We start from the raw sequence: 24,311 nt of genomic DNA, 5'->3' as shown, positions 1-24,311 counted from the left end.
AGAGAGAAACCCCAATAATGACACAGTCCCCTGTGAAGAAGCACTTTGTGACAGTGGGAAGCAAAAACTCCAGCAGAACCAGGCTCAGAGAGGGGCAGCTAACTGGATGAGTATGATGGGAAAAATAATGTGAACATCTTGACCATGAATTTTAAGGAACCCATTTATTTATTTTTATGTTACTTTTTTCTTGTAAAGTACTTTGGTTTTGGTGATATATAAATAAACTTTACTTGCTTACCTACTTTATTTTTCAGCATCACAATGATCCCAAACACACACCAATGCAGTAAATGCACACCTAGAAAGAAAAACACACACTGCCACATATAAGTCATGGACTGGCCTCCCCAGAGTCCAGACCGTAACTCTTCCTGAAGACTATTTAGAGAAATTACAAGCTGCCTAGCACAGTTCAGGCTGTGTTGAAGAATAAAGGTGGTCCAATCAAATATTGACTTTTAAGCTCGTTAGAATTGTTAAACTTTGTTTCTGCCTGATATATTGTATTTCCATGTGTGTTTTAACATGCTTCAATAAATCTCTGCACCATTTTCCCATTGCTAAATATAATGAAAGAAAGATCTTAAATATTCCAGAAGTAAATTCGAAGTAACGCGATTACTTTAACTAAGAAAATCCACACTTAAGCGCTAAAAGCTTTTTGTTACTTCTCTGCAACCTGCATTTCATTCATTTTATCATTTCTCTGCAAAAAAAATAAAAAATACTCTCAAAGAGTTTTCTCCACAAAAAGTTCCCTTGTGAGGGTTGACTGATTACAGTCATTCTTGATCCCACTAAGTTGTAATATCGTAGATTCATGTTTGTGCATTCATCAGGGGACAAAGGTGGGAAAACTCTGCACACACATCATCCTGCACGGTGAAGGTCAAACACCCAGCTGAAGCAGAAATGCTCGTCAGGAAACAGCACGATAAACAGGACATGTTTATCAGAGGAGAGGGGCTTTACGGACACATCCTCAGTTTGGTGCACTCATAGATTTATGGGATAGATCCGAGTACTAGTCAAGCTCCCACGTGATTCAGTGATTGTTTAAACCTGCTAAATCTTCTTTCTTTTTTTCAAACATGCATTGCAATATCTTCATCTCACTGAAATCGTCTCAATGTCACGTGAAATTAGACATATAATTCATATTTTCTGTAAAACGCCTGAAAATCCATCAATCATATGCTGTAGATTTTTATAAATGTAATCGACCTGTGTCTGGTGAGACAATAACTGTCCATGTGAGCACAGGATCCCCCGAGTAGTGGTCTGCACAGGAAGGAGGAGGCGGGGTGCATTGGATTTACGTGTATTTAAAAGATGGGTGTGGTTGACTTCTTCATGCCCGGATTTGAGGATCCTGCAAGCGCTCACCGCGTGATCCGGCACCCTGTTACTAAATGATTATATTCAGCAAAGAAAAGAAAAAAGAAAAAAAAACAGGAACCGTGTGGATACTGCCCAAGCGGTAAGGGCCGCCTCTGGTTACTGTCTGCAAGAGGAAAACACAAAACCTAGCGTGAAGGCTGGAATTCTAAACGCTTCTTCGTCCTTTTTAAAATTTAAATTAATCAATTTATTGATCATTTATATTTGTTGCACTTTCCGGATTTTACTCTGTAATTCACTGCCGACTTGGAGGCGTCTATCCTGATGAAGTATCGGCAGAGGGAGGAGGAAACCAAAGAGAGGAAGGAAACGAGGATAACGTCACGAAGACTCGGAGTAAAACGGACTGAGAATAGTGTTTAATGGACGATCCCTGATGCGGGCCGGGGAAAGAGCTGGGGCCAATTCCGTCTGTTTACGCCGTATTGGACGAAGATGTTTTTGTTAGGTTGCCGTGTGTGAAAAGTGGAAACGATCCGTAGAGGAAACAGCAGCTCGGCAGCAGCAGATATCATCTTGTGTGTGTGTTTTTTGCTCAGGAGCTCCGCTAAAGCAGAGAAATGGAAATGTGTGCAGCCCTCCTCCGGTTGCCTGTTTACTGAAGGGTTTGGAAACAGGCTGATCGTGACACACGGAACTTTTAAAGTGGATCTCCTGTGAACTTGATTTTTAATGACTGAAAAAGACTTGTAGTTAAATCCTCCGCGGGATTTGTCTTTTTTTCCTTTTTTTTTTTTTTTGAGGGGGGGACGTTGCTTTCAGTTTCTTTCTTTTTTTATTTTTCTTTGCAGCAGGGGGAGGAAAAAGGGCAGGAAAATCATCGGGAGAATTAACAGGTAGCCACCCATTATCCAAACGCTGTGACAGCAGATAGGTCAGCCTGTGTGTGTGGCTGGGTGATGGTGTGCGTATGGCATCATTTTGACCAAATACGATTAGCTACATCCGCAATTTTAGGAGCTCGATGTCTAAAATGAGATGTGATGAAGGCCTTTATGACTGTGCTGATCAATATGTGAGGTGATGTAGCTAGGGTAGGGCCTTTTTTGAATTATGTAAATCTCTAAATCTAGACAGTGAAATAAAAATCTCTCTCGAGTGCATCCTTTGAGACTGGCCTGTACCCTCTTTCTCCTCAGTGCTGACTGTATTTCATTGGGGAGGCTCTTAGGCCATGCGTTCACATCCTCTGCCATCAAACATCCACTCATGCCCGGCATGCAGTGGTTGGAGGCAGATTTTAGCCATGCCATGTTAGAGCACCTCCACATCAGATGTGCAATCAAAGGGGTGGGGCCAGGCACTCCTGGCATCTTTGCGTTTTTGTTCTACCACATGCTCTCGGAGGTTGGTGGAGTGCCAGAAGTGCTGGGGACACCGAGGACCTGCCATATTAACCTTTTATAAAGAGCATGGCCTAGCATTAAGGGTCGTGTCGCTGCTAGGCCATGCATCATCAGTGCGGCAGTGTGATATGCGTGTCCTCACTCTCTGCTACTCCTTACCCACTGACTTCAGCACAAATCTGCGTGTCCGCCAGTTGATGCTCAGAAGCAGCAAAAACATGCATCTGAGCATCTGGCAGGACCCATGGCCTGATATATGATCCCCCTCCCCACACCCCCTTCTCTACCTCCCTCCTCCTCATCCTCCTCTCCTGCAGCATCTATTCTCCTGATTGGCTAAATGAGCAGCTGTGCCAGGAGACTGAGACCCACGATGCACCCCTTTTGGCTTCCATTAGTGCTGTGTGATCCATCTGGTCGCAGGTCCCTCCAGGGAACAGTGGTCTACTGTAGCTAATTGCTCTTCCTTGCACAGTGTAGGCTACTGTATGCATGCTATCTGGGGTTTTTATCTTGAATTTGAATAGCTTCACATATGCAAATCTATAGGCCACCTGTTTGGGAGAATATTTGAATGTGCAACTGTTTTCCCATGAGGAACAGGAAATACTGTAGTGCACGCCGCTGGAAAGCGCAACATAGAGATGAACAGTTTTCGTGTACCTGTGTAATTTAAGAAATTAGGGACTCCCCTGTTCTTCAGCGTGAAGTGTTTGTTTAAACACAGTCAGCGGCTCAAATGAAGGATTGCTCCATCCTGCATTAGTGCAAAGTTGGACTTGTATGAGCATTGCTACCAGGCACCAGATAGTGAGCATTCACTCACTATCTGGTGCCTGGTAGCAATGCTGGCTTTTTGATAGCAGCTTAGTCATTGCAGATTATTCTCCTCAGTTAAACCAGGATGGGTGGTTGTACAGCCATAAACAGATTACAAGTTGTATTTTTTTCCCTCACTGTGGGTTCAGTAAACCTCAGAGATTAAAATTGGGATTTTATTTGATTATTTTATTTCCCCAAATGCAAGTAGCGTTCAATTATTGATGAAAGTAGACCTCTGGATTAGTAGGTTAGGAAGTATAAAAATATGATAATCCCAAAAGAACTTAATATGCACTGATATTCATTTCATTTAGATTTATTTGATAATAGAGTGTGATATTTAAAGTCGTGCCCCATCCAGCAGGTGACAGCTCGGACAGTTTCAAAATGAGTGAGCTGGAACAGCTTCGTCAGGAGGCCGAGCAGCTTCGGAACCAGATACGAGTGAGTGATGTGTGTCTGCTCTGAACAGTTTTACCATTGAATAAAATACTGGAAAATTTGTTATTTACTAGCGGTGTCCTCTTTTTTTCCTTCCCTGTGACTTCATAACCATTAGGACGCCAGGAAAGCATGTGGAGATTCAACCCTGACACAGGTGAGAGCAACTGAATGTGTAAGATGTATGTCAGTCACCTGGGGATGGGTTAACCTGGCGTCAATATGGACCTATATACTTAATAACATGATATTGGGCACAGTGGAGAAAGCAGGAAAGCTATTTTTTTTATTGTTTTTGATCAAATGTTACTCTATAGGACAAAAAATCCATCCCTGCTACTCTCAACATGTCTCCAGGTTTCACCTGCACAGAGGAGTGACCTTTTCTTTTTGTAGCACAATTTAGAAATAATAGATGACGGCCATTTGTTGAACCAGCAGTAGTATAAATCATCAATAATTTCTGAATTTATTTTTACAGGTGCATTATTCATATTGTCATATTTGACATGTGATATTAGTTATTTCTGTACCGGTCTTGCCTTCGGTGTCTGATAGCCACTGTACTGTTACTCTTTAGCAAAACTTTTCTGCCAAACCTTTTATCACACACCCAGTGAATGATCAAAAGAGTGCTAACTTGCTAACTTTACTAACTTAGATAACCGCTGGTCTGGATCCTGTGGGGCGGATCCAGATGCGGACAAGACGCACCCTCCGTGGCCATCTGGCCAAGATCTATGCCATGCACTGGGGTACAGACTCTAGGTGAGTCCATACTATTTCTAATGCTTTTGACTGCTTCTTGGTTTAATTTTTCTTTGTATACTATAGATTAAAGTTCCACCTAAAATGGTTGAGTGTAATCGGCCAGCAAAGCCACTTCAGGTAGCCACTTCCTATCTATATTAGCTAGAATAGAAAAAGGCGGATACAAATAAATGTTTGACCTAAATTTGGCCCACATCTGCATTTTTCTGGGTATTTAGCCTTTACTGATGGAGCTGACTCAATGTGAGTCTCCTCACCTCAGTTGAGCCACAGATCCACCTCATATGGATCACATCTGACCCACAGAAAATTTGCAAGTGGTGTAAATAGACTTTAGGCCACCTGTGTCCATCCTGGGAATTAATTTCAGTTCATTGGCTGTTTGATGGAGCTTTTAGACTACTGCATTACCCAGTTTTCCAAAGGAGAAAAAGATATAAGTCCTATAATAAATAATTCCTGTCTGTAATGCTGTGAAAATATGCTCCACTCTTTGTCTTCATGATTCAACAAATGCTTCGACAGCTATTTAGTGGATTGTAATGACACATGGGACATACCTGCTCGAGATGAACTGTAGCACGTTTGGTGAAGATGTAATGCTTGATTTTCCACTCACACATGCAAATTGCCAGCGCTAATTAGTAAATGCTGAATGAACAAGCCAAACAGTCATAGTGGGCTTGTTAGCAGGCTCGCGTTAGCATTTAGCTCAAAGCGGCACGATACAAAAGCACAAGCATGACAAGCATTGCAAGCATTTTAATTTTAGTTCTGTGAAATCATTTGCTGACTTCAGGCATTAACCATGAACATTTCTGGCTGAGGCAAACATTAAAACAACTGATTCTTCACCTTGAACTCACAGAATCATCTCAGGCTGCAGTGTTTTGACAGGAAAAGCATGTTTCAACAGGTTTGGAGCGCAGTGTGATAACAGGACTCAAATGCCAAAATTAAAGAGATCCTGTATTATTCAAAACTTTTTTGTTTTTTTTCCCCTTTTGTGTCTTCAGGCTTCTGGTTAGTGCCTCTCAAGATGGAAAACTGATTGTCTGGGACAGCTACACAACTAACAAGGTAAAATCACCAAAAAGACAAAAAGCACGGCACGTCTCCAGCTGGAAGACTTGTCTGAACTTGAAATGAAAGTGGACTAACGTCTTCCTCTTGTAGAAGTGCTGCTGACTTTCCATAATGGCTTCTTTCTCAGTGTTACTGTGACTGATTGTAAGAGTCACAGTGGCATCGTCGTGTGTGTTTTCAGTGTTAATATCTGCCCATTTTATGCTCTTTAAACTACCTCTCTTTTCTTAGATACACGCCATCCCCCTGCGCTCCTCCTGGGTAATGACCTGTGCGTACGCTCCCTCGGGGAACTACGTGGCCTGCGGAGGCCTCGACAACATTTGCTCCATCTACTGCTTGAAGACACGCGAGGGCAATGTCAGGGTCAGCAGGGAACTACCTGGCCATACAGGTGAGAGAACATGGCGCCCTAAGCTAACTATGTTAAAATCCTCTCATGAGTAAAACTGATGAGATGTTTCAGATGAGCGTACGCCCCCGTGGGAAAGCTCCACTCCCAAACCTCTAAACAATGAAGACTTCATTTACATGGTTAATTAATTGCAGTCTTAATGAGCTGAGATATTAACTCCTGTCTGTGTGACTCTGATTTGTGACACTATAACTTCTGTATGTATTTTATTTTTGATTTTATATTTTCAAGAAAAACGTGAAGTAGATGATTTATTGAAATGTGCAAACATACATGTAAATACAGTATGTTAGCAAAAACTAGGTTTGCACAATTGTAACGAGGTTGAAAGTCCAAATTTGGTATGACTGCCTTTATTCTTTAGCATATTCTGAACTCTCTTAGGCAGTTTGATTGTATTTTCTTCAAGAAGTCGTCAGGAATAGTAGCTTCTTGAAGAACTTTGCAATGCTCTTCTTTGAATGTTTCTGCCTTTTGTTCCATTTTCTGTCACAATGATCCTTCACTGCTTCAATAATGTTGAGGTCCAGGCTCTGGGGAGGCCGATCCGTGACTGACAGCGATCTAAAGATGTGTTTGTTCTACCCAGTTCTACCCATTGTCAATGCATTGACTATGTGTTTAGGGCCACTGTCATGCTGAAAAAGGAAGCATTTGCTAATTGGATAATCAGATGCTTGTCAGAAGGTATTGCATGGTGGATCAAAATCTGGTGGTACTTTTCCCACTGGCTGAAATGTCATCCCAAACCATCACAGCCTCCACCATGCTTTACAGATGGTCGTAGATACTCACTGATGTACCTCTCTCTTGAACTCCTTGGAATGTATTGAACCAAAAGATTTCAAATTTGGATCCATCACTTCATAAGATGTGTTGCCACTGCTTTTCAGTCCACTTCGTGTGTAAAGACCTGTTTGGGATGCCTCTTCTTGGCAGCCACCCTTCCACTGAGACCATTCAGACAAGGCTTCAGTGAACAGTAGAGGGATTAATGTTATGTGTTGACACAACACTGGTTCATCCCTTGAGTTAGATGCCTTTTTCTTCTTTGAATGATTCATAGGCCAGTGTTACAGGGCAAATAAAAACATTCCTCTGAAAGTGGTCAGGTACAGGGACTGGACTGAAAATGAGTAAAAAAAGCAACCAATCTCTAAAAAGCCCTCCACATTTTTACTCCTTCTAGAGCAGCTTTGCACAATTTACAGTTCAAAATAAGCCCCATTTATCCTGGCACTTCTCAGCTCATCCACTGTCTGAAGCCAAGAATTTTAGCAGCCTTCTTCCTGCTTTAAAGCCAGCTGTCTTCTGATTGGCTGCCTCTTCAGTTTGAACAGCAGGTGGGTGGGGCTGCTGTGCTTAAAGCCAGAACTTTTTCCCTCTTCACTGACATCATACAGAAGACAAGAATAGAAAAAAGTGTCTGAAACAGGGCATTGAGGGTTTTTTTTGTTTTTTTTTTCTGTTCGTCTTTAATATGAAATGATATAATTCTATGTTTCTATGTTATGTAATTATATGTATATAACAAAGGAACAGTGAAAAGCATAATAAGTCACATTTAAAGAATAGATAACAGAGTCTGATTGGCTTAAAGAAGGCAGGTAAGAAGGTTACAAGAATCAGCCTGATAATGATGGAAATAATGATGAGAAGAGTTTGACAGTGTGGGAAATCAGATGTAATAAAAAGAATACAACAGCAGGACTGGCACAGACACGCAGACATACAGGCACCACATGTAAACAGATCTTTCCTCTTGAACCTATGGAAAAGCTTCTTTTTATTGCCGTCGTGGATAGATTATTATGACCACAGATGCAGGATGCAAACATGCCACATGCCCACGTGTTTGCTCACGGAAAGAGTACACTCTGACGTGCGTTTCATGAGCACACCCAGCTTGCTCACACACTAATAAAAGGCATCTTAGAACTACATTACATACACAACTTTAAACTTACGGTTTCTTGCACTCGTGGACATGAAGTTTCGAGATTTTCACGAGTTCATTGAACTGTTCTTTTACCAGGTTGGAATCTTTTTTATTTTTTTACAGCAGACATTTTTAATGACTTAAAAATAAGAATTGAGTGCAAAACTTTGATTTTATTTTGGTGTTTCTATAATCCAGTATACACAACACCACCTGCTAATATTTGGTTAAATGTCTTTTAGCAAGTTACAACTCGGCCAGACGCTTTTTGTAGCCACCAACAAGCTTCTGGCATAATTCTGCCCGGATATTTTAGCACTCTCCTTGGCAGAATTGGTAAAGTTCATTTAAACTGGAGGTTTTTCCCTTCGCTCTTAAATGATCTGTTATTGCGTATTTTTCAAATGTTTGTGCAGGATTTTGTATTTGTTTTGAATGTTTTGTACTTATGTGATATAGGTCTCTATTGAAAATTAGATTTTTTTTAATCTCAATTAGATTTTTACCTGGATAAATAAAGGACTAATTTGAAAGAAAAAAAAAAAAAAAGTCCAGAAAGGTTTAGATCGAGGTTTTGGGAAGGCCAATACTCCATCCATCCATCCATCCATTCGCTTCCGCTTATCCTTTTCAGGGTCGCGGGGGGCGCTGGAGCCTATCCCAGCTGTCATAGGGCGAAAGGCGGGGTACACCCTGGACAGGTCGCCAGTCTGTCGCAGGGCTAACACATAGGGACAGACAACCATTCACACTCACATTCACACCTAGTGGCAATTTGGATTATCCAATTAACCTATCCCCACAAGCTGCATGTCTTTGGACTCCAATACTCCAATATTTTAAAAATAATAATTAATACCTATACTATAAGTAAGGTCAAAGGTCTCCAATGGCTCCAAAGTCCTGGTCATCTGCAAACTTTGCTGATGTGTCAATGCATCTATCATTGCAGCTTCAAAGAAATTTAAAAAATGATCCCAAAAAGACGCTTGAAAAAGAAGGCTTTAAAGTAGTAATCATGTAAAATATGTCAACAAGATATATCATAAAATATCTAAACGAATGAGTAGTTTTAGTGGCGCAGAGACAACATGTAGCTCTATATGTACACTCACAATAAATTTATAGTCATATTTACGTTTTACATTCTTCTCCTATACAGTAGTAATTTAATGTAAAATGCGTCATCAAGTGTCACTGACATCATCCGCGTGTTTGTGCGTTCCGTTCTCTCAGGTTACCTGTCATGTTGCCGTTTCATTGATGACAATCAAATCATCACGAGCTCAGGAGACACCACATGGTGAGTCACACAGATCAACACACACATGTGCAGCCTAAGCATCGTTTTCCTGCTTTCCAATCACTAACCCTGTGCTTTTTTTGTTGTTGTTGTCGTTGCTTTTTTTGCCCAGTGCACTGTGGGATATCGAGACGAGTCAGCAGACCACAGTTTTCTCGGGCCACACCGGTGATGTCATGAGTCTGTCCCTTTCGCCCGACCAGCACACCTTCGTGTCGGGAGCCTGCGACGCTTCAATCAAACTGTGGGACATCAGGGACAGCATGTGCCGGCAGACCTTCACGGGCCACGAATCGGACATCAACGCTGTCTGTGTGAGTGTCCTCAGGGACCGGGTGCCCTTGTAGGCCCAACTGCTTTTATTCTTCTTAAAATCGCGGATTATATATTTTACAAGTGCAGTTTAGAGCTCTTGTTTCAGAAGAGTGCTCTGGCCGTGGAGTTTTATGAAGCTGCATCACTGATGTGACAGGCAGAGGAGACCTAATGAAAGATGCTTTTGAGTTGCATTGTGGGAAATGTAGTATTGGAAGGTCGCTCAAAAGCAGCATCTTAAAATGCAGTTTAGAGTTTTAAAAGACAACAGGACTTTTATTCCAATTTACTACATTCAAAATCAGGGTTTAAGGTGTGAGGATGAGAAACCCCCACAACACACACAAGGTCAGCAGGAGCATAACATGTAGGGGTTTTTTTAGCTTGACCCACATCATAGATTAAAGAAACTGGATGGAGTTGGTATGCTTGAGACACCATTTTAGACATTTATTCTCAGACACATCATGAGTTTCTGAATTCCTGGCACTGTTATAAGCTAATCTGTGGCCTTAAGTGGCACTCTGGCGCTCCTGCGTACTGTCTAACACGTCATCAGCAGCATCAGCTCCAGGATTTGTCTTGGTGACGTCACACACTGTCTCCAGCCACCAGCTTTGGGAGGGATTTAAATGGGAAGCGCGCTGCAGGATTAACAAGATTATCAATTAACACCATATCTGAACATCCTGATCATCTCAGGAGACGATCTCCGGTTGGGAGTCTGGGTTGATGGCACAGGCCATCTGACAGTGTGGCAGGTGGACAGATTCTGTGTTAAAGCACTGATCCCATTCAGTTTTCTGTCTTATTAAGGGATTTAAGAAAGGCAGGAACTCTCTATAGCAGCTTATGCTGTAACTATATTTATTTATAATTAAAAATATAAATAAATAATAAATAAGAGTCATCCTCATTTTCTCCTCCCCAGTTCTTTCCCAATGGCAGCGCTTTTGCCACAGGCTCTGACGATGCCACCTGCAGGCTGTTTGACCTCCGCGCAGACCAGGAGCTAGGCCTCTACTGCCATGACAACATCATCTGTGGCATCACCTCTGTGGCTTTCTCCCGCTCCGGGCGCTTGCTGCTGGCTGGTTATGACGACTTCAACTGCAACATATGGGATGCCATGAAAGGAGACAGAGCAGGTGGGTGGAGCAAGCGAGAGAACAGAGAAAAGGGAAGGTTCATCTTCAAGCTAAGGTGAAGATGAAGTGATTATCTATCAATTACACCACACGTGTTTTTGTAGTATTCCTTCTTTTGACTTTTCAGTGCTAAAATAAAAGCTTAGTTTAGTGATTCATTTTTGCACTGCAGAGGGATGATTGTATGTAGGTGTGCAGTTTTCTGATGCCTGAAACAACAAATAGGTTTATACAATGTTCAGTTTAAATGAGAGGGGAGCTTGGTATACAAGTACTGCTGATAACAATGATTTAAAGTACAGAAATAACAAATTGGTTGTAATTTTTATTTTTTCTGGTTAGAGCCTCTTTCCACCAAACTCCTATCTGAGCTTCAGCTGTAAGAGTTCAATCAAAAACAATGAAAACACAATCTGAATAAAAAAAAATAGTGCGACTAAAACTGCTTCTAAACGGAGTTGTCGTCGCAAAAAATGTAATTCTTTATTTGTGTTTTGGGGTTTGTTTGTTTGTTTGTTTTTGAGGAAATTAAGCTGCTTGCCATGTGTCAAGATCAAGGTTATTATAGCTAAATTATAGCTAACTAAAATTCAACTAAAACTAAAACTACATGTAAAAAACATTACTGGTTTTACCTCTGACATATGTCCTCCCTACAAGAGTAATTAAAAGTCTAAAATTTAACACTGTTTAGGACCCTAAAACAAAAAGAACTAAACTAAAACGAAACATTTTCAAACAATAAAACCAAACACAAAAATCCCCCCATGAAACTAACAAACTAAACTGAATAAAAAAAACAAAAACTCAAAATGAAATAACAATAAAAACGAATTCTAAAATGCTAAACTGTAATAACTCTGGTCACGACTTTTTATTTTTGCATGCGTCTGTGGAAACAATCACTATTTTACTTCTCATTTTTCTCTGTTGCCAGGTCAGCAGCTAAAGTATTTTATACAAGATGTGTCATGTGTGCTACTGTGTACTGCTAATCAAAACACATTTAAGAAGATCAAAAGCAGAGAATAACCTTAAATCGTTTAAATAAGTGAAAATTATGCCTTTTTCACAGATTCAGAAATGGCTAAACTTATAACTTAAGTGCAGCTTTGAAAATTAATAGAAACAAGTCCTTCAGAGGCCCTTTTATCTGTATTACTACAAGGTCAAGGCATTATTAGGACAGTACTGTACCACAGGAAGTATAATTATTTACTTCAGAAAGTAGCGATATATATTGCAGGAAGCAGATCTAGAGTGTATACTGCACACGATCTGATATCAGATCATCCGTATGGCGCACACATGCTGGTGAGTCAGAAGTTCATCCTACCACAAAAAAAAAAAAAAAGATATGAAAGCATAAAAAGAATTGACAGTAAGTTCAGTGATGGAAGAGCAGCACAGTCTGCCTTAAGCACAGTCATTACAGTAGCAGGAATTTTAGTACAAGTGTTGGGACAAACTTTCCAAACAATGATTAGTTTCCATTGTAGAAAGAACATCGTGAGTCTGTTTGGCCGCTGATTGCATCAAAAATAAATAGATAAAAATGAGGTCACATTTAGATTTTAAAGATTCCTTTTGAAAAACAAAATCTTTGTCTGCACACTTAAGAAACAGGGGGATACAAACCGTAGCATCGATCTTAAGTTAACAGTATGCTCACTGTTTGATTTTTGAAGAAGTGCATTGCACAATGACAAGTTGACTTTTGGTTTTTTTTTTGGCCCTCCTGCAGGAGTCCTGGCAGGCCATGACAATCGCGTGAGCTGTCTGGGCGTGACGGATGACGGCATGGCGGTGTGCACCGGGTCCTGGGACAGCTTCCTCAAGATCTGGAACTGAGCCATGCACATAAACAGCGAACCACACACGTCCAACAGACACCGCTCTTATCTTGGGACACAGTTTGCACCCTGTACTGTCACTGTATGTAAGATTCCACAGACGAACCGCAACATTATACTGTACATAATATATATGACTTAGATATGAGCTTACACACACACACACACACACACACACACACACACACACATGTATTGTATGCAGGATAAGATAACAAGACCTAAACACATGCCCACACTACCTACCGCCGATGAAAGTGCACAGCAGCAAGGCCACAGTGCAACACACACATGCACATAACAGGTCAAAATATGACCAAATACAGCCGAATATTCAGCTGTTCGGCCGAAAACACAAATCCCATCAACACTATCTGACGCACTCATTCTCACACACGCTTATCATGAGACATACTGCTTCTCGTGTTAAGCAGTGGAGCGAACGTTACCCGATATTTTCGTCTTATGACTTTGCTCGAAATACACTTCAGACTCATTTTTCTTTGTTGTTTCGGTCTCTTTACCACACGTATCTCAGCAGTGGTGACGTGAAGGCGGAACCACCTGAGTGCATTTACATAAAGAAAGTAAGAAAGAAGGAAAAACATTCACCGATGAACAGATGATTGAGCTCAATGAAGATATCAACTGATTTTCATCTGTTTCAGAACGTCACGCAGTCACTGTCTTCACCCAGTTTTTTTTTTTTCCCCCCCCCAATTCTACACACTTATTTTATCCCTGTTCTTCCTGTGTGCCTCAAATACACTTATTAACAGAGGATACTGAGACAGTTACATGAATCCAAAAACAACCTGAGATTAAGAGAAGTTGAGAAGTAAAAGCACGTCTTATTGAGTAGGAGCCAATAATCAAACTTTGACTTTGTCACTGTATTATCTGGACATTACTATAAATTGTACATATTATTAATAAATAACTGCCTCTCCTGCCTTTTATTGTGTTTTCCTTTTAAAATTGTTTCTAAAACTGACACGTTTAACTGAGTATTAAGTGCATATTGTCAGGTATTCTCATTATACAACCTCAGGTTTTTACTTAAACCTGAGATTTGAAAGTAGCACTGATATAGACATACATGGGTTATTGGAATATACAGTCCCCTGCCTCTTTATTAGATATATTAGGTAAAACAAATATCTAATCAGCCAATCACATGGCAGGAACTCATTTAGGCATGGTCAAGATTCGAAAAAAGTCCCTTGGTGTGATGAGTCTTGATTTCTGCTGCGATATTCAGATAGTCAGGCCAGAATTTAGTCCTGTCAAATAACGAAACCATGGATACATCCTTTCAGGCTGCTGCATGTCAATATGAACCAAAGTCTCCGTTTCCTGCATCTTGTATAATCTATGCCAAGAAGTAAAGCAGTTTTGAAGGCAAAAAGGGGTCAAGAATAGTGAGGTGTGGCCAGTAAGTGTAGTCTTAAAACTTAAAGCTGGCACACAGCAAACTTGGTTATCTGCTTAATTAGACATATGTGGCAGCAACCTGAACCTTCAGTCTCCAAAGAAATTTTATGTTGAATGCCGATGCACGTCATAGCTTTTCCACTAACTCATTGTTAACAGACTTTAGGTACATGGAAGTGTCTGGCGGATGCTTTTGTCTTTAGACACCAGGGGGTGCTGCAGCTCATTCTGCATCTCTGACTCAGAAAATGAGGACTGTGAACCAAAAACAAATCTTGAAGAAAATTTGTTAAATCTATTTACAAGTTAGGCTATGAAGACTGAGTAGTGCCTTTTGTTAAGTGGACCCTACACAGTTGCTTCGTAGTAACAAAGGAGGAGTGACAGGAACATGAAGTCCAGGCAGACTTTTAGCACCATGATGTGGCTGAACACTGAAGTACATCTCACTCCGTTCACTGCTGTTGTGTGATACGAAACCAATGTCATAATACTATAATTCCCTACTGGGCATTTGTTGCAGTGCAAAGAAAAACAATTCAAACAGACTCAAATGCGATCAAGGTATTTTATTTTTCAAACAATCTGTATTAAGACATGAATTCATTCAACACAATCTTGAAAGTTTAAAGTTTAGTCTATGAAATACAATCTGGAGTTAATCTCTCACAAGGAACACAGACGCGCGCGCACACTAAAACATTGCAAAGATGTCTTTCTAAAAAACGAACCAAAAAGTTATTGAAAAAGAACAGGAGATATTGTGTTTCTGTCCAAAGAGCCACGTCGATGTAGAGCTCCCCATGTTTTGATCTGCCTCACTCCCCGACTACAGCTGCTAATCCTGTCACACGGGATTGATTAGAAATATAAGTTAGAAGAGAAGAGTGCCTCATGAGATGATTATCTATCAGCCATTTATCGATACTTAAGAGTTCACAAAGGCAGTTTTTGGATTACATCAAGCGTCCCAGCATGTGATTGTGTTAAACCGACATTTTTTTTTTTGTGTATGTGTGATTACAAACAAAAGCGAGAGCACAGAATGATTTTTGTAACACACAAACTAGCCTATGTTAAGTCTGCCGAAGGCCACTGGAGAATCACGACCTGCAAGTCACACTCGCATGGACAATTTTGAAACTCTTCAAACGCTTGTATTGCTTTAAATTAAAAAAAAAAAAAAGGAAGAAAGAAAGAAAGATGAACAATCCTCCAAATCTACAACTCAAGAGTCAAATCACACAAATTCAGCGGTCAAGTCTGTCCAAGCTTACGGCCAGACTGACGCAAATCTTCCCAGAAAACTAATGAGCTGTGAGGTTCAGGTCTTTTAATGGTCGTTGGCACAAAATGAAATAGCACTTTCACAGCTTAAGGTGCATTTAGGGAAATCATCAACCATAACCACTCGTCCGTCTTCCAGACCGCAACACCATTAGAAGATTTTCTGCTGCACGACATGAGGCAACAAGCTGAGTGTTTGGGAGTGACGCTCTCGGTCGGGTTGGCGACAAACGTTTGTCAAAAGGCTTTCATGGTTAACGTTAATAATTTAGCTGCAGTGCTCTCCAGAAAACCTGCCAGCACAAACCATGCAGTTAAAATGACGAGAGTTAAGTGATGCTATGGCTTTTTGATTTTGTTTACATGGAAGTGATTATTTTTTTGTGTATGCAGGATATTTCACGTAACTGCGAATGGAGTACATTATGGAAGTTATGCGTTTAAACGAGGGGAAAACGCACTGATTTTACACATCAAAGCTTTGCATACACTCAAGCTTGAGCTCTCCTACAATTTGGATGATTTTCATTTTTTCACAAGCCGTCCATCATGCTATATGTGTGAAGTAGCCAGATTCATGTTTAACACTTCAGAATCAGATCTTTTTATTTCCAGGCATGCATCCACTATCCTGTACACTGAAGCTCCCACAATCTCACACTGCAATTTCAGTTAAAGATTCAAGTGTGCAAAAATGTAGTCTCATGCAAGAATTTTTGTTGGCCTTCAGCCCCGAGCAGCGCGACCCGACATCACACGAAGCACCTACTGACACCAAAAACAGACTCTGACGTGTAAAATCAGTGGAATTACTTTCTATACTTCATGAAAACGAAAGATTATTGGCTCGTTTGTGGCGTGTGAAGAGCCGATGACCCCACACCACAGACTATTGGGCTCCTAACATCAGTGTAGTTCTGTCTTCATGATCATTGCGATCATCTCCTGAGAATATTATCAGCCTGTCACCCCCCTGTAGGCCATTTACACCAGAGGGCAGATCCAACCTCAAGTGTCTGAATCCCAGCCACATCTGACTCCTCCGCTAACAACAGACATGTATGTTTCTGTCTGGATAGATTTTTAAGACTGTCCACATACACACACAGTTGTCTCCTGCTTAGCTATAACAACTCCTAATTACACCCGGACTAGTTTAATGAATGACAGAATGAAAGAGGGGAATATTTGGTGGAGGGGGGCAAATAAAATATCCCATCTCTCCGTTAGACTCGGGTATAGCTTTGATCTCTCAGCCTTAAAATACATTGTGCTTAGATTAATAGAGCGGTACACACTTTCATATAAATACAAATCTGTCGTATAGATGTACATTCACTTTTTATTTCTCAATATAGACTCATTTACATATTTTATAAAATAGGCTTCTCAGGATAAGTCACGCTACTCTCCCCACTACAACATTACACAATCAACATGTTAAAGAAGCGCTTAGATCACCTGTGCAGAATGAACCTACATTTTTAGGAGCAGACATCACTCACACACAAACACACACATACACACACAGTTTAACTTGATGTGTGCACATTAACTTTTGTTTCTTCCTCTACATATTCATGGCTTTACTCTATGCTGGCTCCTGCTGTGAGTACATCCTCAACACGTTACACTGGATTAACTGGACATATATTAACTTATCTGTTATTGCAATTCTCTCAATAGATTCTTGTCTGCTGATTATTTGAAGTTAGAATATATGTTGCCCAAAAAATAAAACAGAAAGAAAGAAAGAACAAAGAAAAAGCATTTCAAGTCCATTTAAGAGATAATATGGATTTTACTTAAGTGCACTTAACTGGCACAGGACATTAATCTTGACGAGGGAGCAAATATAATTGTGCCTCTTCTTCGTGTGATTTCAGTAAAGAGATTTTTGGGGGTGGGAGCGAGGGGGCGGGCATATAGGGGTGGGGAGTGGGCTCACAACCCTTCCAAAAAAAGCATCTCACCTTCCCGAGTCCAAGGCACTGCTTTAACTGTAAACATGGCAGATTGATAAAAAATAAGGATTTGATCATAAAAAGCACGAGTGCCAGAGCTCCGGGACGATTGTAGTTGTAGACGTTTGAAAAGTAGGTCATGGCACATAAAAGATACTTAGGAATAAAAACACATTCGCTTAAGGGGAAAACAACTTTGATACAGTACTATATAATCTATTTCAATGGCTTACATGCACACCAAAGTATCTGTGTGAGATATACTTGTAAATGTATGTTTGCTGAAGGTGCTTTCCATGCCCATTTATCGCATACTCTCAGAAAATTAACCACCTATTTATAGAACTTTCGATTCAACGCTCTGTCCTGAATGTACACTGCAGTCTTGATAGCCTTCTTCGTTTTTTAATGAATAAAATATATCTCCTTAGCTTAAAGAGCAGGCTTTAACAAACCTTCCTACAGATCACTGGCTAAGATTCAGTTTCTAATTCTTATAATATTTACATAATAGCTCTGATGTACAAGTTGGTGAACAAACAGCACATTTTCCCAGCAACCACGCTAAACATCCACCTCTGGCAGTGCAGTGAACCAAGTGACTCACTGAACAAAAAGCTCCATTCATCAAGCCTCTTCCTGATAAGGCTGCCTCATGCTTGTACCGTAGTGTTTGGTCTAGAGGAACAACCAACCTCGCGCTTAAGCAGCTTCCTGAAGTCTAATTCCTCTTAAAAAAAATTAACAAAATCTAATCTATGCAAAGGAAACACAGAATCATACCATAACACCACTAACTCACATTTTGGATTGGTATATTGAAAGCAAAATATTGGTTAGTGATCTGTAGGAATAGTTTCTTGGTCAGCATCCATAAGCTCCTCTTTCCCTTTGGCCTTGCTTCAAACCTCTGCTGCAAAATATATACGGTGAACTTTGGCAGAATGTACAGATATAAAATATATTAAGTCTCGTGAGTTTCAGCTGTGCTCTCCAAAGTGCCTGATGAGATGGAGCCCTCTGCGGTACAGCAGAGTCCCCATTAATCGAATCTTTCTACTGGCCCAGGACAAATATGACTTCTATCACACACAGAGGGCTGTTCTACCGCAAATGCCTGGACAAACACTTCTCACGAAAAAAATCCACACTAACAAAATAGTCTAAGAACTAAAATATAATACAGTAGAGTAGATCAGAGTGGTAGGAAGGTGGCAAACCCTCCTCCCGTGTCTCACTAACATCCTCCTCCTCCTGACAAATCTCCCGTCCCCTCTCTCCCCTTCAGAGTTGCCGTCATACTCCAACACTGCTAGCCAAATATATGAACTCCCCTGCTCAAAACACTCCACGAGAATAGTATATATTGCAATATAATGGCAACGTAATTACAGTAAAATTAAAAATACCAGTAGGCTAATACCAATACAGAATCACTACATATAAATATCAAATTTGTGTAGTTTTGAAAATCTATGGAAACAAAAAAGTTTAGATACAAGCCTGATGAGACATACAACTGATTGTTTCGCCTAAACTACAAAAAGGCAAAGCAGGAAGTTTTCACCGTACTCATTCTGAGTACCGTATAGTATGGAGACTTCTGATTGATCGTTCAAAGTGAATTTATTCTGTTATTGAAGGATTTTAGGCTTATTTGCCAGTGATTAAGAACTGAACCATATTTTGGTTTGGTCAGAGAAACAAAGTAAGAGTTCCTTTAACTGTCTACTGTAGATTTTTTAAAAAAAAAGAAGAAGAAGAAGAAAAAGAAAAAAAAATTTAAACAAGCTACTTCGCCGGACTTTGTCCCTTTGTAATATGTTTGTAATAATTCTTTGAGCCTCCCTGAATCTGTAGAAGCCTCAAAATAACCAGGGGCCACGAGCCGTTGCAGGTGTTTATCGTCTCACGTCGGCTATGCAAGAGGCCTGCAAATGATTCGGATCCAAGTCTAAGGTGCTATCTATTTACAGCTTCATTTTGATATATACCATTAGTAAATAATGCCTTCCTCAAAAGTACTGCAGAACCATCAAGGAATGTTAACATACTTCACAATTAGGAACTAAATATTTACGACTGAACACGGGTCCACAAAGAAAAGGAAATCAAGACAAGAATATATACAGTACAAATGAAATAGATGGTATCAACATATGAAGCTCATCGGCTGTTTTTCACGGTATCCTCGAGGGAGAATGTTTTCACGGGGTCACGGTTGAAACTGCGTCTTAAGGAGTGTAAGTTGGAATGGATTTTTTTGTATGTATCTGTGTGTGTGGTGTGTGTGTTGTGTGTGCTATGTGTGTGTGTGCGTGTCTCTTTGGACTATGAGTGCTTGAGTGTGAGCTTGCTGGAGAGAAAAGAGAGAGTGATGTTCACGTTTGGTGCATGCGTTAGCGCAAATTTCGGATGCACTTCTTGCTTCGATCCCTGCTGGGGTCCTTTCACCAGTTCATGATGCAGTTTCTGTTCAACGTCATGAAGTAAACCTGGCTGCTGCCTCCGGACCGCACTGATGCGAAAAACACCTGAGGATAGACACAATCGAGATGCATGTTATTCCTTTTTAAAGATGTTACCAACAAGCTGCATCCAGAAGCTGATCAACGCTGTTAAAAGGTGTTCATGGCTGGGACGGTGTGCTGGAAAGGCACTCGAGGTAATCACCGATTCACATATAAATAACTCTTTGTGTATCTCATGAGCTTCGGGGTTCTGGTGACAAGATTACTTTCTTTCAGGGTAGCTGCACACCTCTGCAATCAGTGGCTAAGCTAAGCTAATCAGCTGGAGGCTCTGTGTTCATACTAAAAGCAGAGTTAACCTTCTACAAGTGTTTCTATGTTTACCTTATCATTTCTCTCGCAGAGGAACTTCAGCCGCTGAGCTCTTTTGTGCATAAAAACACCGTCCAAGTGGCCAGTCTCCACAGAGCGGATCTCAATGGCCTTTTCTCCCCAACCCATGATCTGGTTTGAGCAGATATGAGCTGCAGAGCACAGTGTAAGGTTAGGACCGGATTAACCAGTTATAGTCTTTACAATTCAATGCTGCTTGGTGTGACCCGTACCAACAGATGTAGGCATCTCGCCCCACTGCAGGACAACGTCCTTTATTATGCGCCCATATGTGTTGACGTAGACGCCCTCGTCCTCATAGCACAGCAGCATCTCCATGCCGTCTGAGCTGGGCAGGAACACGATTGCGTGTGGTGTCACTTGGCTCTGGATCTGTTTGAGATAGAAACCCGGAGGGATGAGCTACTGTCTGCTTTATATTTTACAAATCGTTGCCGTAAAAACTTACGTGAACGGGAATATAAATATCATAGTTGTTTCCAGAGTCCACATCAATGGCGTGGAAGCCAGCGCAAGATCCATAGATGACCTTCAACCTCTGGCCTTCCTCCACTGTCAAGTCGACCAAGACAGGCCTGTGTGGCAAATCTGAAAAAGACTGGTTTAAAGGGGTGAAGGGTGATAGGATGCAGAAGGGGAGAATGAGAAGATAATCAACTTGAACCCGCTTCTGGTTGACTGCCCTTGCATAACTAATCCAGCTCATACGAAAGGGGAGACTTACCTTGAAGGCCATGAATTTGTGATAAGGTTTGGGCGCCCAAGCATAAACTTCCACCGCATTCTTCAAAGCAATCACCAGGAACTTTATCCTCTCGTATTTCACTAGACAGAACAAGCACAAGGCCATCTGACATCAGACACTTGTAATTAATAATTTACTGTGCCGAATGCATTCATCACCAATTTCTCAGGAGTTTAATAAAGACCACGGATAAAAAGCCATCATCTGTCACTCACCCACTTTGTAGTGTACACAGCCCTCCATCTCTCCCACTGTGGTCCAACCCTGCTTCTTTTCTACCTCAGGATCATTGTGGAGGATCTTATTCCTCAGCCATGCCAGGTAGTAGACACGCACTTTGTTTTTCTTGCCTTAATAGATGCACAGAGAGAAAGATCAATTATAAATCTGACTACATTATAGTAATTATTTAAGTGCATTTATATAATGTGGTTACATTATTTTTTTTTATCCTGCAATTAAAGGTCGGGAAATTACAAAATGCCACTAATGGCACAATTAAAAATGCACGTTTTTCAGCCACAGCAACACAGTCTTCTCTCAGTCTACTTGCCTTTTTAGACTTTGGCCTCACAGAAAGGAAATTAAAGTTGAAGGGTCATTGTTTTTGACATAGCAGAGGAGACTCACAACATATGACACAGCTGTCAGTACAGTGAGTGAATAAAAAAAAGCAGTGAGAGACAGCTTTGTAGGGGATAACAGCCAACTTTTGTTAGTATTTTCAAATGTAGAAAAAATAAGCTTGTTTATCATCTCATGACCAAAGGACAGACAAACTTAACCAGCTGCAGCAACAGCAGTGGGCAGCAGTTGTGACCTGATATGGTGATGAGCAGGTTGAGGCCCTCCAGGACGTCCATCTGCTGGAACCTGCGAGAGTTGATGAGGGGGTACACCTTGCCCTGACCACTACGATCCAGTAGCTTCAAACCATTCTCCGTGCCTACCAAAAGGTTCACACCTAAAGACACACACACAGACACACACACACTTCGGTAAGAGTGTTTGCATTTTGCATTGATATTTTTTCATTAATAAATACTGAACCGGTTCTTACCCCAAAGTGCAGCGCACAGGATCTCAGAGTTAAACCTCTTCTTATACTTGCGGATCTCTGGTGTGTCATTAGGAGGACGTGTGTTGGTGGGATTGACATTCACCATGGATCCTTTCCTCACTTCCATCTTCAGCTGATCAAACCTGGAGCCTACACATAGAAGCAGCAATGGGAATGGCTTATTTGAAGAGGGAAAACACAAATCAGTACAAAATACATATATACTAATGTTTCAATAATCCTATTTTAAATCAACATTACATCCATTTTCAAGTCATCAGACTTATTCTTGTAAATAAAGGAAAAGTATTCTGATGCAAAAACAAGGTTAAGGTAGTGAATATTTCGCTCACCACTGACAGATATGTTATCGCCTGTACCTCCTGGTGACTGGTACATCCCCAGATCCACAAAGGTAGTGAAAGAGGATTTGCCAGATGCCTTAACCAAACCTCTGGACTGATACTGGGAGAACAGGATGTGTGTGTTAGTTGTATATTCTTGTTTAAGTCTACATTTCTTCTGAAAATGTATTTTTCTTCCATCTCCAAGTGTTTTAAGTGCTTGTGTGGCATCAAAACAGCTTTAAGAGCTGCACTACTGATATTTGTAAATGCATTCAGTTATGGGTGAACTTCGTGACTGATCTGATGGTAAATGTGGAACACATCGGGAGGGAGGGGGGAGGAGGAATTTAGGGCTGATATACTTAGCATCAGTAACACTTACATCGTAAACAGAGTCCTTCCCAGGAGAGGAGTGAGTGGCTGAGTCAGTGGGGGAGTGAGAGGGCTGCACCACATCTGGCAAGTTAGTGTATCCGTTATGGCTGCGCTTCTCTGGGGTCTTTCAGATGAAATAAACACAAAACAAACAAACAGAATTATTAAGTATTACATAATGATATGACAGACTCAGATTAGGATAATCTGCTGCACCAGTTACTCAGAAACATTTAGCACATAAACAGTGACTCTGACTTTGAAAAGTTACTTTAAATGTTCAATACTGTAACAATCAGTAATGGACATCGTGCAGTTTTCTGTCTCCATTATGTGAACGACCCCAAAATCATTATCTGAGTTGTAAAGGCTCTGTCATGCACAACCACTGGATGCTTTCCCAGTCGAATTTCTTTCAGGAAAAACTGAACATGCACGAGCTGTTTTAAAGCCACATTAAGGAAAAATGAGTAACAAAGAAAATAAAAGTCTAAACTGACAGGAACCTACATGCACAGCCATAAAAGCTATTCATTAAATACAAATTTATCATAAACGTTTTCACAAGTTTATGATAAATTAAACCCTATATGTCCTCAAAACGGTATCTTACACATACTCGGGAATGAATGAATGAATGAAGAATCTCATTTGCACGCTGCTATAAAATGTGATCCTGTCAAGATAATATTTGACGTGCCCCGCCAGGCTGGAGGACTGTCACTGTTCTAATGTGTCGCAGAGGGATGTGGTGCTGTCACTGGAAATGGTTTTAGGATTTGCATTAAAAACGGAAAGCATTCAACATAAAAGCAATCAAGATTCTTCCTCTGTGTGCTCAGTGTGTTGTGTATGTCATTTTAGCACTAACGGCAGACTATTTAATAGCACCATATATTTCCCTGGTGATCATTAGTATCCCTCAGATGGTATAAAACATGGACGCAGCTTCCAGGTCAGAAAATGAAGCCAGTGCAGAAGTTTCTTAACCCTGAAGGCTACCAGATGGTGATAATTGTGGTTGCAAAAAGACATTCTGTCCTACAGAAGCATATGTGAAATCAGCATTATCTGGACCTCTGTAAACCTTCCTCATGAGTTAACGATGAGCTGTTTTGGGTCATACTGAATAAAAAATTAAGTCTAGTTTGTAAATCTTTGTCCCACTATGTCTCAAAAAGGAGAATTATCTTGGATAGACTCATTTCATCCCTCCCTTCCTCCTCATCACATCCCTTTTTTTTTTCTTTTTTTTTTCTTTTAACTGAAACGGAGACTATAGAAACGCTATTCTCGAGGCTTCAAAACACAACATTAGAAACCAATCGATGGCATCATGGTAAAAATGTCCTCCTTTTATATAACTGTGGCCTGTCCCAACTATACATTTTG

The 24,311-nt window shown here is 40.7% G+C and overlaps 2 protein-coding genes across 5 annotated transcripts in view; one reads left to right on the top strand and one right to left on the bottom strand.

Moving 5' to 3' along the window:
- Window positions 1-1,310: 1,310 nt before the first annotated feature.
- On the top strand, window positions 1,311-13,565 carry gnb2 (guanine nucleotide binding protein (G protein), beta polypeptide 2). 2 transcript variants are annotated; one of them, XM_005922127.3, is made up of 10 exons: window positions 1,311-2,240; window positions 3,937-4,016; window positions 4,132-4,170; window positions 4,675-4,781; window positions 5,801-5,864; window positions 6,102-6,264; window positions 9,461-9,527; window positions 9,640-9,841; window positions 10,774-10,990; window positions 12,735-13,565. In XM_005922127.3, exons 2-10 carry the CDS (start codon window positions 3,960-3,962, stop codon window positions 12,839-12,841), a joined length of 1,023 nt encoding a protein of 340 aa, XP_005922189.1. In that variant the 5' UTR covers window positions 1,311-2,240; window positions 3,937-3,959; the 3' UTR covers window positions 12,842-13,565. The 2 variants fall into 2 exon arrangements, with proteins under 2 accessions (XP_005922189.1, XP_005922188.1); XM_005922126.3 differs by having other exon boundaries at window positions 1,312-2,240; window positions 3,934-4,016.
- A 1,266-nt stretch (window positions 13,566-14,831) lies between these two features.
- The window catches only part of mink1 (misshapen-like kinase 1), a 32,145-nt gene continuing 22,665 nt past the window's right edge, over window positions 14,832-24,311 (bottom strand). For all 3 annotated transcript variants that reach the window (XM_014333520.2, XM_014333522.2, XM_005922128.3), the window contains 10 exons: window positions 22,927-23,043; window positions 22,551-22,662; window positions 22,198-22,347; window positions 21,958-22,101; window positions 21,353-21,487; window positions 21,117-21,217; window positions 20,841-20,990; window positions 20,605-20,764; window positions 20,384-20,523; window positions 14,832-20,062 (listed from right to left, as the gene is read on the bottom strand). In XM_014333520.2, the coding sequence (XP_014189006.1) occupies window positions 19,979-20,062; window positions 20,384-20,523; window positions 20,605-20,764; window positions 20,841-20,990; window positions 21,117-21,217; window positions 21,353-21,487; window positions 21,958-22,101; window positions 22,198-22,347; window positions 22,551-22,662; window positions 22,927-23,043 (1,293 nt within the window). In that variant the 3' untranslated portion in view covers window positions 14,832-19,978. The remainder of the gene's footprint in view (window positions 20,063-20,383; window positions 20,524-20,604; window positions 20,765-20,840; window positions 20,991-21,116; window positions 21,218-21,352; window positions 21,488-21,957; window positions 22,102-22,197; window positions 22,348-22,550; window positions 22,663-22,926; window positions 23,044-24,311) is intronic.

The sequence above is a fragment of the Haplochromis burtoni genome, unplaced genomic scaffold (genome assembly GCF_018398535.1).
Source record: "Haplochromis burtoni strain Fernald_Lab_line unplaced genomic scaffold, NCSU_Asbu1 Contig_56, whole genome shotgun sequence".
In the NCBI taxonomy this organism is placed as follows: Eukaryota; Metazoa; Chordata; class Actinopteri; order Cichliformes; family Cichlidae; genus Haplochromis; species Haplochromis burtoni.
Note: the sequence above shows the minus strand (reverse complement) of the source record. Positions and strands in the feature narration are given on the sequence as shown.

Coding starts and splice junctions, on each gene's coding strand:
- gnb2 (XM_005922127.3), top strand. CDS start 3,960: ATGAGTGAGCTGGAACAGCTTCGTCAGGAGGCCGAGCAGCTTCGGAAC. Junction 5,865..6,101: donor ACAGCTACACAACTAACAAG/GTAAAATCACCA, acceptor CTCTTTTCTTAG/ATACACGCCATCCCCCTGCG. Junction 6,265..9,460: donor GGAACTACCTGGCCATACAG/GTGAGAGAACAT, acceptor CCGTTCTCTCAG/GTTACCTGTCATGTTGCCGT.